The sequence below is a fragment of the Fopius arisanus genome, unplaced genomic scaffold, assembly GCF_000806365.1.
Source record: "Fopius arisanus strain USDA-PBARC FA_bdor unplaced genomic scaffold, ASM80636v1 scaffold00014, whole genome shotgun sequence".
NCBI classification, from domain to species: Eukaryota; Metazoa; Arthropoda; class Insecta; order Hymenoptera; family Braconidae; genus Fopius; species Fopius arisanus.
The window spans coordinates 617,247-632,184 of record NW_011887753.1 but is presented as its reverse complement, the minus strand read 5'-3'; the positions used below and the strand labels follow the sequence as shown (position 1 = coordinate 632,184).

At 39.6% G+C, this 14,938-nt stretch overlaps 3 protein-coding genes across 4 annotated transcripts; 1 reads left to right on the top strand and 2 right to left on the bottom strand.

The window, feature by feature from the left end:
* Window positions 1-2,206: 2,206 nt before the first annotated feature.
* Window positions 2,207-4,931, top strand: LOC105263234 (protein FAM114A2). Its single transcript, XM_011299301.1, has 3 exons — window positions 2,207-4,141; window positions 4,201-4,530; window positions 4,734-4,931. The coding sequence occupies exons 1-3, from the start codon at window positions 2,405-2,407 to the stop codon at window positions 4,806-4,808; spliced, it is 2,142 nt and encodes a 713-aa protein (XP_011297603.1). The 5' UTR covers window positions 2,207-2,404; the 3' UTR covers window positions 4,809-4,931.
* Window positions 4,932-4,944: 13 nt separating this feature from the next.
* On the bottom strand, window positions 4,945-8,303 carry LOC105263233 (nuclear pore complex protein Nup58). 2 transcript variants are annotated; one of them, XM_011299300.1, is made up of 6 exons: window positions 8,115-8,303; window positions 6,956-8,031; window positions 6,562-6,786; window positions 6,417-6,491; window positions 6,021-6,053; window positions 5,342-5,424 (listed from the first exon to the last, which is right to left on the bottom strand). In XM_011299300.1, the coding sequence occupies exons 1-5, from the start codon at window positions 8,183-8,185 to the stop codon at window positions 6,043-6,045; spliced, it is 1,458 nt and encodes a 485-aa protein (XP_011297602.1). In that variant the 5' UTR covers window positions 8,186-8,303; the 3' UTR covers window positions 5,342-5,424; window positions 6,021-6,042. The 2 variants fall into 2 exon arrangements, with proteins under 2 accessions (XP_011297601.1, XP_011297602.1); XM_011299299.1 differs by lacking the exon at window positions 6,021-6,053 and having other exon boundaries at window positions 4,945-5,424.
* Window positions 8,304-8,307: 4 nt separating this feature from the next.
* Window positions 8,308-12,227, bottom strand: LOC105263228 (RIB43A-like with coiled-coils protein 2). Its single transcript, XM_011299287.1, has 9 exons — window positions 12,096-12,227; window positions 10,620-10,762; window positions 10,142-10,282; window positions 9,739-9,899; window positions 9,430-9,670; window positions 9,060-9,287; window positions 8,895-9,001; window positions 8,676-8,825; window positions 8,308-8,547 (listed from the first exon to the last, which is right to left on the bottom strand). Exons 1-8 carry the CDS (start codon window positions 12,115-12,117, stop codon window positions 8,684-8,686), a joined length of 1,185 nt encoding a protein of 394 aa, XP_011297589.1. The 5' UTR covers window positions 12,118-12,227; the 3' UTR covers window positions 8,308-8,547; window positions 8,676-8,683.
* Window positions 12,228-14,938: the final 2,711 nt, after the last annotated feature.

Below are 14,938 nucleotides of genomic sequence, written 5' to 3'. Positions count from 1 at the left end.
TATTTCAATACTCGCAGGGAAGACTGGGGCAATATGGACCGATTGAATTCTCAGCCGAATGGGACCTGATAATTCAATATCAATTCTATATTCTAGATTTTAGAATATTCTAGGATATCCTATCATTTTTTTCGGGTTACAATCACCAAAAATAATTATAATCATTAAAAATGTGGGATTGACTTCTTTTATTCAAATGCAACTGACTCGACAGAATTCCAGAATTTGCAGAACTCAAGAGGAAATTAATTTTTAATATAATAACAATCCGCAATTATTACTCTCTACCAAAAATGAAAAAGAGTGAAATTGAGCGGTTGATTGAAAAAATGATGATATATCAGAATATTTCTATTTTGAAGTTCCTGGGGATCATATACCGATGATAATTCGCAGAAGTGTTGTTTTGAAACACGAGGTGATCATTGGAATTCAATTTAATCTCTCTCTTATGTACATTACAAGAGAATTAATACGATAATAGTATACTAAACATTTTTACTGTACGGATGGAGCACGTGGCATGGCAAAAGTGTCGACAGGGTTTGACGTAATTGTTATGGCTGATGCGTAACACGCCAACGATAAAATTACGAGATGAGAGAGTATCGTGTAATCGTTGTTTATTCCTTGGCCTCGTGTCCGATGCCGGTGGCCTTTCGAATTAATTACTAATTTCAGAAAGATATCTTTACGCTCATTTACGATTTTCTAATGAGAAATCAATTATGCAATACAATTCCAAATAATTTTCTTTTTCCGCTGTATTTTCTGATGTTTTTTCAAAACTCATAAGAGTTATTCATAAATCTTTTTTTTTTATAATGTAGAAAAATATAGGGAATAGACAAAATATTGAGGATATGTGTTTAGTATTTTTTTTACATGGGGTGGAGAGGAAGGCGTGTCTGAGGTATCGTTTTTGGAATTTCATTGAGTTTTCTTACCTCATTACTCAGGTCTCAGTACACATTTGCAGGGGTCAAGGATGAATTTCCAAGTTCAGGTATCTCAGTCGTCTGCGACTGGTGGCAAAGCCGATTATCTCCAAAGATTTCATTTGGTTTTTGACGGACGGAATGCGATGGAAACTCCACAGTCGAACACCTGTCGTTTCACCAGCTGTCTTCTCTCCCCATAATCCAAATTCCCTTCATTACCTCCAAAATCCCTCAGAATCAGCCCCAAGCGACTAGAGGAAATTTCATTCTCTTACGAGAATAACCAAAATTTTATTGTGCAATTTTATTGTGCAATTATTTAAAAACTGAATTTTTGGAGGATTTTCTAGTAATAATAGCGTTGAATTAAAATAATAATGTTGTACGACCTAAAAGTTTTTTTTTAATCTCGCAAGGATTTGCGATCCTGAGGGAATTTCTGGGTTTTCTCAGCTCCTGTTGAAAAAATTGACACACAATTCCTTTCGCGAATGATTAATTAGTTAATTATTGGATCGGAAAGCACTCATGGGTATTTAACGACACTAGACTGATCTTTTCACCGGTGAAACCTTGAAGACCCATAAACCCCTGGAGCTCTTTATGGTGGGATGAAATTTTTTAAGCCACAATTTTCATTTTCACATTTTTATGATCCTTAATGAATACCTGCGAGACCATTGATGTTACAGAATGTCGTTTGAGATTCTAAAGTCTATTTTATGCTATTTTTTGTTTTCAAAATTTAGACGTTCTGAGAGCGAGAGACATCACTGGAAAATTGTTCTCGCAAAATTGCAGATTAAGAATTATTACGAGAAGTCTTTAAGGTATAATCAATAGACAATTTCTAGCATCAATATCATCTCAGCCACTATAATTTATTTTTCTCAATAAAACAAAATAATATAATCGTGATTGTTTATTGCAATAAGGTCGAAACTCTTCTTTCTCCGGGAATTTCTCCTTGAAGACTGAATTTATTAATTCAGTGCACTCTGTATTTTAAAAAAGGGGAGATTTGAGGGGAATTAATTTTTCCAAAAATCAATTAAATTACAAAAAAAGAGAAATAATTTCTTCAACTCAGAACGAAGTGACGTACAAAAAAATTTGACAAGTGCTTGATACACTCAGAATTTTTTCTTGAAAAATCAGTCTTTCAAAATCTTTCATTCAAAATGCACTCCTGTTAACCTGCGCATGCGCAGCCACCTGGAAACGAATGGAAGCGAATGTCTCTCCCACGTGATCCGAATGTTTGTAATACGTCATAACATAATAAAGACGTGACGTGACGAAGTGAATAAAAATCGTAACATTTAATTCTAACCACGAAAGTAATCACAAAATTATTCCCCGATTGGTGTACTAATTACTGCATAAACCGTACTCGAACCTAAATGAGGATTATTCTCGATTGAAAAAGTGCTCAAAACTGCCAGATCACAATCCAAAAGACAATGGCAACCTCCGACAGCGATGACTTCGAGAGTGCAGACGAAGAAATAGAATTCCGAGAGAATTCAAGACCCTCAAAACCCCAAAACACTTCAAAATCTTTCAACTCAGTGGTCGATTCCGACAGTGATGATGAACAGTGTGTTTCAGACTCCGAGAACAAATCCTGGGACTCGAACATGGCTTCTGAACAATTTATACCTGAAACAGCTGTTCAAGGGGGTACGAACTTGTCTGAGGAACTCCGGGAATCGGAGAATTCTAAAAAAACACGCGAAAAAGGCCTACACCCACCCAAGAACGCGGAAATCAACGAATCCACAGGTTCTTCCAGGGTAAGTACCTGTTTAACCTCTGATGAAGCTGGTGGAACCGATAAAATCGAAAACAGTGATCAAAAGGGTAATTCACTATTGGGAAAAAAGAAAGAATCAGTTAATGAAGGAGTAGTGGAGTTGGTGTCTGGGGTGGAAAATTTATCTGTTGAGAAAGGGAGTAAGGATGTTTCCAGTAGAAGACATCAGAGGCCTGAGAGACAGCGAAAGGAAAAAATTACGAAGCCAATGGGATTGGGAGCGAAAAAATTGGGGGTGAAGGTATTTGAGGAAAAGCCTAGACCACCACCTGAGGATATTTTTACTCCTGAGGATATTAAGAGGAGAGCTATTGAGGCTGGGAAGGAGCCTCCGATAATTCAAGAGTGCTGGGAGGTTGATGATGATGAAGCAACGAAAATCCTTGAGGAGGAGAGTCAGGGGAGGAATAATTGGGTCAAGAAGAGCAAGGACTCGCCAGAGTTTGATGACGTTCCTGAGGAGCTCAAGTCGAACAAAAGTTTTAAAGAAATATTTCAGGGGTCGGTAGGGGGTGGGGTGGATGGGTGGGAGACTTTTGGGGATGAGGAGGTGACGAAGGTCGAGGATAAGGCTGATGCCAAGGCAGTCCTTGAGAAATTGGTGGACGTGAGTGAGGAGTCGGGAGGATGGGGTAGCTGGGGAAGCTGGGGATCTTCGCTGTTGAATACTGCAAGTGTTGGGGTTTCTACTCTGACGAATCATGTCTCACAAGGTCTGTCCATGCTGGAGGAAAGCATGGGGGTGCCTGATTCTGAGGAAATTGCCGCGAGTGCCGAAGTGGATGAGATTAAAGAGGAAAAACCTTCAACTCCAGAAGGTAGTCAATTCCAGAGTGGATTTGGCTTGGGAAGTTGGATATCGGGAGTCTCCTCAATTACGAGATTAGTCGAAACGACAGGGACCAAAGTGATTACAGGTGGTCTAGGTACTCTGGAGACCATCGGAAAAAAAACGATGGAGGTCCTTCAAGAGGGTGACCCTGGGTTGAAAAAGAAACGAGCTTTTTTCAAGAATGAAGTTGAAAAGCCAATTCTCTCGCAAATTCTCAGAGAAGCGAAAGAGAAGGCAGAGTCAAGTGAGAAGACCATCGAGAACAATCAAATTATTAAAACATTTGAAATTCTTTTTGATGACGCTCAGGGCCTTGTGCATCTGGAGGCACTTGAGATGCTGTCGAAGCAGATGAGCATTAAGATTGAGCACAAGTTGGTTACTTTGGACTCTGACGAAATGATGTCAGTGCAAGAGACGCTTGACGAGGTCAAGGAACTCTGTGATCTCGGGGAGGAGGATGAAGATGATGCGGAAGAAAATTCCGTGGAGACGTTAAAATCTGCCTGTACTGATCTGGGTGTTAGCATTCATTATGGAGGATTAAACGAGGTTATTAATGTCACCGCTGTTTTTGTAACTGGGAATTTTAATTGTATTTTATTTTACAGATTTGGGAAGAAACTAGGAAATATCTGACCGATGTGTCAACCCCAGGGTCAAGTATAACGGATAAAGAAGTGTTTCAAAACGCGATATCGACACTGGCAAGATTAACCGCTTACTCAGTCGAGAGATTTCATAAAACAGCTGAGCTTTTGCTGGTGAAGGAACGTCGTAGCACAGTTACCGAGGCAGATGCTCTTGTGCAGTTAACGAAGATATTATCCGGCCAAATTAGCACTGCTGCGAGCTCATTTTCAAAGTGCCTCAATGAACGGAATAAAAATGGGGAAGGGAAGCCTAAAGATACCGAGGATATTACTACAATATTTCTAGAGGTAACTAACCCAATTATTGTTTTGTTTGAAAATTATTTAAATTTAAAATTACTTTTAAATGAAAATATTTTCCCAATAGAAAAAATAATTATCAAAAACACAGTTTATTGGTCGTACAATTATGACGGTTGTTGATTCTGAATTCAGTTTATAATTTGGAGCTCCTAATTAATCAATTGATCAATTAATTTTCTCACTTTCAGGCGACCAATGCCAGTTCATACATTCAAGATGCATTCAGGCTATTGATTCCAATTCTCCAAGTGGGTGCACTCTAATCACGTTCACCTCAATCAATTTTTTCTAATCGAATTTTCTACGAAAAAAAAAAATATGAAAATGATGTTCACCATAATTGATTCAGTATTTTATCGGCGAGAATAAACGTCTTTGTTACAAAAGTATGTTCAATGATTAATTAAAAAACACTTTATTACACAAAAAAAATTATATACCACAGTTGCTAGCCACGTCGGCTTAAAAATCTCAACGACTGAATGATGAAATCAATTGAGAAAATCATCGAGAGCCTGTGAGTCCATTCCTTCTCAGAGGAAGAACAATAATTCACAGTATTCAATCCACAGGATTCCATCCAAAATGAAATCGAATGAAATTTCCTCTCAAGGCATGTGTTTTCTATTTGCGCATCAGATCGATTCCAATCTATCAATCAATGCATCGAACTCAGCGCATTACACTTGTATCAGTGTTTGCCGCGTTTATTACCAACTGGTGGCTTCTGCAGTTGAAAACTCGAGCTCGTTTCGCTCGTCGACAATGGTGCGGTCAGATTTAACGGTGGATTGAAATTTAAACTCGCCGTTGGTGGTTTCATCGTAGCATTCATTGTCATATTTGTTGCCGATGGCACTGGCGTTGCATTACCCCAAGCTGCAATCCACACATCCACGAGAAAAAATTCTCTCATTACAATGCTCTCATTTTTTTTTCTCATTTTTTTTTCAAATGATTTATTATTGTGACAGACAATACGAACCGATAATTTTCCTTCGTATGTGCTCTGCACGTGGTAACTATTGTTATTCAATAATTAATTATATTATTTATTATTATTTTAATAGGCAGCTGTGAGTGTTATGATTTAAGTTTGCAGATAGCAATCGAGACGGAAGAGGAAGGTCTATTGACAAATAAAGTGCAGACTATTTTGAGGTCGGAATAATAAGATATGAGAATTAAGCGGTGGGTGAAGCAAAACAAATTGAGCAGCCACAAGGTGAAAAGCAAGGAAACAAAAGGACATTTGATCAATGAATTTTTTTTTTCAATTCTTCAATTTTTTTTTTAATAGGCAATTGATGAAAGTATTCGCATGTATGTAAAATTATTATTAGTGACGTTCCCTATGTGTCGGCTCGACAAATTATAGAACAAGTTAATACCCATGGGATTTTTGAATGACCGTAAGCCCTTGTAATTGTAAACAGCAGGGGTCAGACACAGAGATAAAAAAAATTTTCAAATACCTCAATAACTACAAAACAGCGATTACTTTTCCCCTGGAAAGGCAAAATAATAGTAAAATAATGTAACTCTGATGTTTGAAGGACTAGAGGAGAATGAATAACTACTGTAGAAACTTGAACTGACTGTGGAGACAATTGCAGCAAAATAATAATCAATCAGCGATTGATGAATGGCGCAAGGTAATTTGATATTCTATGCAATTGTTCAGCAGTGAGTAGAAAATTTGTGCAGTTTTATTATGTTAGTGTAATCTAACTCACGTTAGATCCACGCAAGACCTGAACGGAGGATACTTTTATGGAACAGGCGTATTGATAAATCCGACAGACACACGTGAATAAAGTCACATAATTTTTTTTACTTTACAATGAAATAATTTCAGGAATTTTACTCACCGAGTGGATTTGCTGATCCGTAACTCGGTTGTCTTCCTGAGTTTATTGTAGTTGATGAGAGAAAACTTTTGTTTCCTGAAATAAATCGGAATTGATTAATCGACTTGAATAAAATTAATTAATCTTTAGACCGAAAATTATTTACCTGGACCAAATGGAGTGGGTCCACTAGTGACCCTCCCAATGCTATGTCTGCTGGTTTTTCCATTCGGTTTCATCTCCTCAAAAACATTTGTACTATCCTTAAGTATATACTTTCGTAAATTAAGGTACTGCTCCTTCTGCTGCTGGACTTTTGCATGAACTCCTTGTAATTTACCAGCTACAGCCACCAATGATTCGTGAATTTTTTTCATCGCCATGGTCAATTCTGCTCCCAAATAAAATCATGCATTACGAATTAAAAATAAATTTCTATTATAATTTAAACCGGCTAAACGCCGTTTCGGTAAATATATAGTAGCACTTGAAGGAAGATTTAATTGCAGGAGTAATTAATGAATAATCAGCACAATAAAATTGTGAAAAAAAAAATAAACCTTGAGGTGTAAGTGTCCTAGGAGTCATCATAGTCTGTATATGTCTCTCAGTGGTTTCAATCTGTGATCTGAAAAGCATCAAGTCCTGCTCGAATGTTTCGGCGAGTTCCATGAAGAATAACAGAGGCGCATTATTTTCATATTGTAAGCCAGGAGGAGTGTCGTGGGTTCTCTGTGCGATTTCAGCGCTTTGGAGGGCTTTTGCAGTGTCCTGCTTCAATTTATCGACTAGAGATCGATCCCGTTGGACAGATCCTGCTAGAGTTGTCAAAATTTCCATGAGAGAGGCTGTGTCCTCTGCACATCGGGTCAATGGTCTTGCCGAACCTCTAGCTATGTCCGAGCTGAGACTCTTTTGGGTCTTAACAAATTCTTTAAAGGCATCGATGGTCTGAGTTATTTCATTAGGTATAAGATTCTCCTTGGCTGCTGTGAGACTACTGCTCCCTTGAGAAAGTCCTTTATTACTCACAGAAACGTCTAGACCCCCTAGACCTTTATTTACACTAGTAGTTGTTGTGACTGGAGCAAGTGTGGCTGCAGGTTTCGCCCCGAAGAGGCCTCCGGTGGGTGCGGCACCGAACAAAGGAGCTGACGTAGTCGGAGCCCCAAAACTGAGTCCTCCAGTAGCTGGAGCACTAGGAGTTGCACCAAATCCAGTGACTGTTGCACCAGGAGTTGCTCCAAATCCAGTGGCGGTTGTGCCGGGAGTTGTTCCGAACCCTGTGGCGGTTGCACCAGGAGTTGCTCCAAATCCTGTGGCACTTGGAGTGGCTCCAAAGCCAGTCGTAGCAGCACTAGTGAGTGTTCCAAATCCTAGACCAGTCAAGGGAGCAGCAGAAGTAGCTGCAGGAGTCCCAAATAAACTGGGAGTTGCAGCTGTAGTTCCAGGATTAGCCAACAACCCTCCAGTTTGAGCCTGAGGGGTTGCTGTGGCTGTAGTTCCAAAACTGAAATTGCCTGCTGGTGCACTTGTTGCTGGAGTAGCTGTGGGAGTCCCAAATGTCAAACTCCCACTAGCAGCTGGTGCTGGTGTTCCAAATGCCGTTCCAGTTAGGCCAAAGCCAGTCGTAAGCCTTGGAATAATTTATTAATTTGTTTCAATAATTAATTGGTATGTGAACAAATGCAAGGGACATTTATAACCTCAAATACTTACTTTGGGGTGCCGAAACCAGTGAAACTCGTGTTGGCCGTCGTTGCCGGCGTTCCAAACCCGAAGTTCGACATTTTGCAATAATTAATTTTCAATTTCTCTTGGTTCTAATCACTGAGAGCTCTTTTTTTTAAGTAAAAAATGAATTTATAAGATATGTACAGCCAAAGAGGATTGACTAAAGTAGAGGCTCAGTTCTGGGGGTTTGAGTGACTCCACCGGCATTGTAGTACCCCACCCCAAGGGAGAGAGGGTGCCACACGCAATGGTGGGGCGTCTTCAACAAGAATATTTAAAAACGGTGGCACGGGAAGTAATCGAGAGAACCAATCATGTCAACAAGGAAGGACACGAGGACGTGAGTTGCGGATAAAAACGGGCGCGTGGTCGAAAAACTCGGGATTCCCCGAATTGATTCGCGGCAAATTATCATCGACTGGTAAGTGAAATCACAGATCAAAATTAATTAAAATCATATTCAAATCATTCGCACTCATTTTTTAATGAAATATAGTGAATCGAAATGAGAACGTGTCACATTTATTTAAATAATAATCAATCCACCTGCAATCTCAACGCGTGCTGGTGTTGAATTGCTTGAAAAATTCGGGCATATGTTCCTCCTTGTAAACCTTTTGATTAAGATACTCCTGGCGTGTCCTCTGCTCGTGTGCCAGTCGAAGGTTCTCGTCGGCAATTTGTCTGCTGATTTGTCTTCAAAGATACCAATTAATTCCAGTAATTATTTTCATTTCTCTTATTCGTTCACATAAAATCACTTACGATCTCTTTCTATCGAGCTCCCGTTGGTATTGCTCACCAGCCCGGGCATTGCCCTCCATCAACCTGTCCCACTCATCATTTCTTCGCCTCTCCTCCGCCCTCATCCTCTGAAAAATACGAACAGACATGACAATCTTGTCAGGTCCCAGTCCATCGGCGTTCAACCTGAATTTCATCCATCTGCTGCAACTGCTCGGCCCATATTGCCTTGAGCTCGTCCAAGGTCATGCCCTTGTAGCGGTCAGCAAGAACCCGATGGGGACCAAGACTGCTCCCAGCCTGCACCTTCGCTTCCATCAGGAAATCACCTGTCACGTGATTAAATATCTCAGCTCGATTGTTCTCCTCATCCTGGAAATTCTCAACGCGACGACGTTGGTCCTGCTCTCCTGCCTTGAATGATCAGAGCAAACCACTTTTCAACGTCGTTTGAAACTCTCGGGTTTCGCGGGAACGATTAATTGAATCATTAGAAAATCCGGGCGAAAGTTGATTTTTTTACGAGCCGATATGATTAGTAGATTCAGAAATTTACGAGCTTGCGATTGAATTGAGCGTTCGCCTCTTCTAGATGTCTCCTGCATTCGATCTCCATGCGGTCCAGCATTATGGCTCGTTTGTCCCGGGAGAGAACGGCTTCCTGGTGTGCGTCTTCGGCGTTTTTTCGCTCATGCTCGATGGATCTTCTCTCATGGACCTGCTGCATCAGCCAGGCCTGCATCTGCTCCTTCTGGAGCTTCAGACGCTCTGCCTGATGAGGATCTTCCCCCTCGAATCTAGAATTCACCTTTATATCACACGAATTCCATTTTATCCTCAAAACCCAAAATCTCTTGGCCCTTACTTCTGCGCAGAGGCCACTCCGATCCTAGGATCATCGTCCACTCTCGCAGGTGACGATTTTTTCAATAAATCAGGATCATAAAGATCGAACTCCCGTCGATTCTCGGTGCGTTGAAACACTTGTCGGTAATTATTGATCTCTTGATTCAATTTTCTCCGCTCCTGAATGGGAAAAGGGCTCACGAAAAATTACGTCACTACTTTTATTTCAAGCCATGAACAAACGATTTTTTCAAGAGATTTTCAGAAGAAAAAACCCGTAATTCTTCATATACAACTTCTTTTTTTATAAAAATCCACGAAGCGGTACGGATTGTAGAACATACGAGGAAGACGGCGTGACCTCGCGACCGGGGAATAAATGATAATAATGTAAATACCATAGAGCAAGTTTATCGTTTCACCTCTTCCTCTCGTTGCTCGAGAATAATCGCAAGTTGGCTGTTGCGCACTAGTGTCTCATCCAGCTGGTGCTCTTTTTCTCGCTCCAGCTGACGCAGCTGTTGCTTCTCCGCGATTTGCTTGTCCAGGAACTCTTTATCTATCTGCGCAGAAATTTTTTATTGCCATTTTATGAGTTTCGGGGAAATTGTCGCTGTGGATTTATCGAGAGGTGGATCATTCAATCGGCCCTTTTAAATCATCAACATTCATCCCCTCAAAAAAAAAAATATATTATATATTTCGACAGAAGTCAATGGAATCGACTGGAAATTATCGGATAAAATTCCGAAGTCAGGGAAAAGGGGATAGGTTTTGCGGTTTTATTTGCAGAGTTGAGTTTCAACGATCGCAAAGTCCTCAAGGACAGTCCGAGTGGAATCGATAAGTCGAACGTTGAAATGATAAGTTTGTAATACAAATATGTTCGGATAACCTCACCCCAATGCGTCTCACTCGAGGATTGAAAATCCGTGACTTCCTCGCCTCCTCGATCTGCTTTTTTCTCTCAATGCAAGCAGCAGCCTTGAGATCCTCTTTAGTCGCCTTCTGGAATTTCAGCATCTTCCAATAATTCCAATCAACTGAGAAAAATGAGAGCAGAAAATTCCGTTATCTGTCAAAAATCCCCCGGACCTCTTCAATTTTTTATTGCCAATGAAATAAAAATTTGACGGCAAGTACTCATGAGGGAGACACCGGAATAAATAAAAGTCCGAACCGAAGGAACAGTTCCGGCAACTGTCAAATAACAGGATAGCAGGATTATTCGATCGTGTTACCATGGAAAGTTTGGCTTCCCCCATTAAATTCTCTGCACAACGCAAAAGGGGACAGGAAAAATAAATTCAAGTAATTTTCTTTCAAAGGACGACCTCGATAAAATATCTCAACGGCCGAGCCATTGTCCAGTAATTGACGATTTATTCTCACCATTTTACTCCATCTCGGTAAATTTTCAGAATTAATTCAAATTAATCTCATGGTCGTGGGTGATTTTTCAAAACCGTGATCGCCCATTTGTGAATTATTCAAATTACAATATTTCAAGGTAAATATCCCCTTTATTTTTTTTCATGGAATTCCTCACCCCTTCCCTCCCACTACTTCCGATAATTTATCAATGAAGACATGAAGCCGGTGATGGGCGATAATCCCCTCAGGCGTGTAATTATGCATCAAGAGATAATGAAAATATTATGAAACCAGAGTCAAAGTTATTCGATGCACTTTATCAGAAGTACTTCTAAATAATAAATAAGTCCGAGGGACTGATGAATGGAGACTGTTGTGCGTAGTTTACTATTTCTCAGTTCGTGGAAGCCCATGGGCTCACAATTACATGAGGGGCAGTTCCAGGGGATCGATAGGGGAAAAAAGTCGTTAGAGAAACCTGAGACTTTGTCACAGATTCGTTCTGGCAATGATGTAAGAGTAGACGAAGAAATAACGCGAGTCATATCGCGTGATACTGAGGTAAGACATGAATTAACAATCGATATGTTCTCGTGTATCGAAGGTTTTTGGGCACTCACTTTTACGGCTTCTGGCCTCATGAAAATTCAACGGCATTTTTTTTTACGATCTCTTTGGACTTGCGCGTAAAACAGAACTTTAATGGTGAAAAAAAAAAAGAAAGTGGAGGCGATAAACAAATTTTCGGAGTGGGAAAAATGAGTTTTTAACGTTTCGAGATGTATATTTGAACTTTCGAGAGGCAAAGTGGGCAATATTTTCCCGATATTGAGTGATTTGTAGTCGTTAAAAATTGGGTGTAAAATTTTTAATGAGTGATTAACGTCCGAAAAAATATTGACGGATGTTTAACGGGCGTCAGAACGACGTCATCTCCGTCGTGTCGGAGGAAAGTCGGAGGGTTTTTTTTTTATTATTTCGGAATAGGAGGGAATTATGTACCGAGTGCAGTTGTCATCATCATTTATGCAGACGAATAAATATTACGCGATTCACCGAGGTATCACCCACGCTTCGATGATGAATTAACATTTTGCATCACTTGACTTGGCCGGCAATTATCCAGCGATGGGCAAAAAAAAAAAAATTGACTTGGCAACGTGTGACTAACACGAGTTGCACCAGTGCATGGTTAAAACTGTCACGTCCCAGTGATTAAAGTGCAACTAACACTAACTCATGTTGAGTGTGGGAAGGCAGTTTCAGATATGATTGAAACCTGGTGGCAATGTCAGGGAAAAATGACTCAATGTCATGAGAATTTTTCGAGAATGAATTCAGATGATTGGCTGGCCCGACTCAATATTAAAAAAAAAAATTTTTTCTCTCCTACTTCACCGAATTTTCCCGTTACTTCAATTATTTCACTCCACAACATTTCATTTGATTCATTATTAATTAATCAAATTTTTAATTAAAACGTCAGGAGGTGGTTCTCTATTCCGAGAGGATCGTCAGTTTATTTTCAAACTATTTTAATTGATGAGTCACTCAACTCTTATTGAGAAATATTCCACTGAGTGGAAATGTCGAAATGCCCATGTCTGATCGAGAACGGCGATAATCACTTGTCACGCTACCTAATTTATTATCTAGAATTCGTCGGCTATCACTGGTGAAAAAAAAAACAACAAGTTCAAGGTCACGGAGTGGAGGAGATACCACAGGGATTAATGTTGGAAATTGGGTCAGACTTCCACACTGGAATCACTGACCCGATTTTTCAATTTTTTTGTTGAACTTTTCAATTAAAATTCGCGCTGGGAGTTACTAGAATTTTTTCCTGACCACCAGCTTCTTCGGGAATTCAGGAAATTTTCTCATCAATCATGCCCAGTTTACATTGAATTATTCAGCAATTTATTTTTTTTGGAGCGAATGATGAAGAGGAAAATGGGCGGTCGATGGCATCTCCGTTTATTGAATGTGAATTCGGAGATATCGGCATGTGCGTATGAAATATCGTTTGGGTGTGAGTAATAGTGTCTAGATGCCTGCAGCGATGTAAGATTCAGGGATCCCAAGGCAGCTGTGAATTATCACATCTTGAAGTTCAAGGCTGAACTCGTGCGTCACCATGAAGATCTGGCACCTCAACGAAATAGTAGAGCGAAGTGCATTTTTGGGGGCTAAAAGCGCTAATGGATTTGAATGTTGCACAAAAAGCGAGAATATACTACATTGTTGGAAATTTCGCGGAATTTCAGTCACAAAGTCATACGAAATTTAATTGCATGAAAAATCAAACTGAATTCAATTGTAATTAAAGACGATTACCGAATTTCGAATTTATTTTGACAATTGAAGAAAATTCGGTGATAAATATAATTTAATTTTTAACAGATTGAAAGTTCAAAGAAATTATTGACTGCGTTTTCGATATTTTTCTAGCGAAAATCTCGGATTTTCAAAGATTTTTATTTTGAACCAAAAATTCAAGAAATCTAGGAATTTCTCTGCGAGTCACATTTGAGAATTTATATCCCGATAAAATTAACGAATTAATGGAAGCAGTAAATCAGTAAATTCATCAAGAAACCGCAGATAAATATAATCCTGAATTTTCCACCGAGTGAAAATCGCAATTTCCTGTGTTTTCGCCTCCAATTCGCTTCAAATCACTTGCGACGAGTTTAATTCCGCACTTTTTCAACCGATTCCGCAAAAAAAAAACCAGAAATAAAAACAACCGGTTATTTTCGGTGTAAATAATAGCAAAATATATTTTTCTCTTGTCTAGATGGGGAGGATGTGGCCTTGGGGCATCGGAAACACCAAAAACCTGTAGTTCGTGCATCAGAGGAGAATACCAGAGCCCATTGTAGATCGATCGATGCACCTCAATAGCCCATCATTAGCGCAAGTCCAATTATAACGATTGAGCGCCCACCGAAAATGCAAATTTCCTCTTCAGCTTCACAAGTCATGCCCAAGGTCGTGGATAGAGAATATTTCGAGTGCGATGTGCATCGACGAAAGAATTGCCTCACCTGTCAAATCGTTGAAGTACTGACACCAAACGCACCCTGAATTATTCTGCGTCAAATTAAAAGGTAAATTTATGATGGTCAGATGTTAGCGTCAACTGAATGCTGTTAATTTGCACAGCGAATATTTGTATTGACAATAATAATTTGTCGCTGAATGCAACGGTACGTTTGCACCACTGGCACGTTAAAACGATGTTTGAACAATTTCTTTGTGCTGTGCCAAGTAAAATTGTTATTCTTGGCTGGTGATTTTGAATCTAGCGATGAGTGGAGACGAGGTGGAGTCGAGTTGTTGAGGATATTTCGTGCGTTAATCGCATAAATATCTCGAGCATTTGGCAGGAAGTATTGGCCAGGTCAGTGGTGGGATTTTATTTTAATGAACCACCGAAATAGAAGGATTGACGTTCAATCATCACGCGAAGGAGCCAATGACCAATGAAAAATGCACCATTCGCGCAACAAAATAATCATTTTGCAACTCAGAAACAAGATTTATTGATTTGCTAATCGAAATGTAATTTTATTCTAAAAGCGGATTTTAATTGCAACTTAACAGGACGCGAAGTCTTGCTCATGGAGGACTTGACCACTTTCATTTGAATTATTACTGGATTTTCATAAATTGATTGGATCGAGGGGATTAAGTGATTAATGAAGTGACTTTCAGAAAAATCAAGTCCATTTTTTTTTCTCCGCGTTGAGACCGGAAAATTAAATCACTCATTGCAGAGTCAGTCAACATCTCATTTAATTCTTCATGCATTCTATCGATAATTTATGCAGCGAATAGAT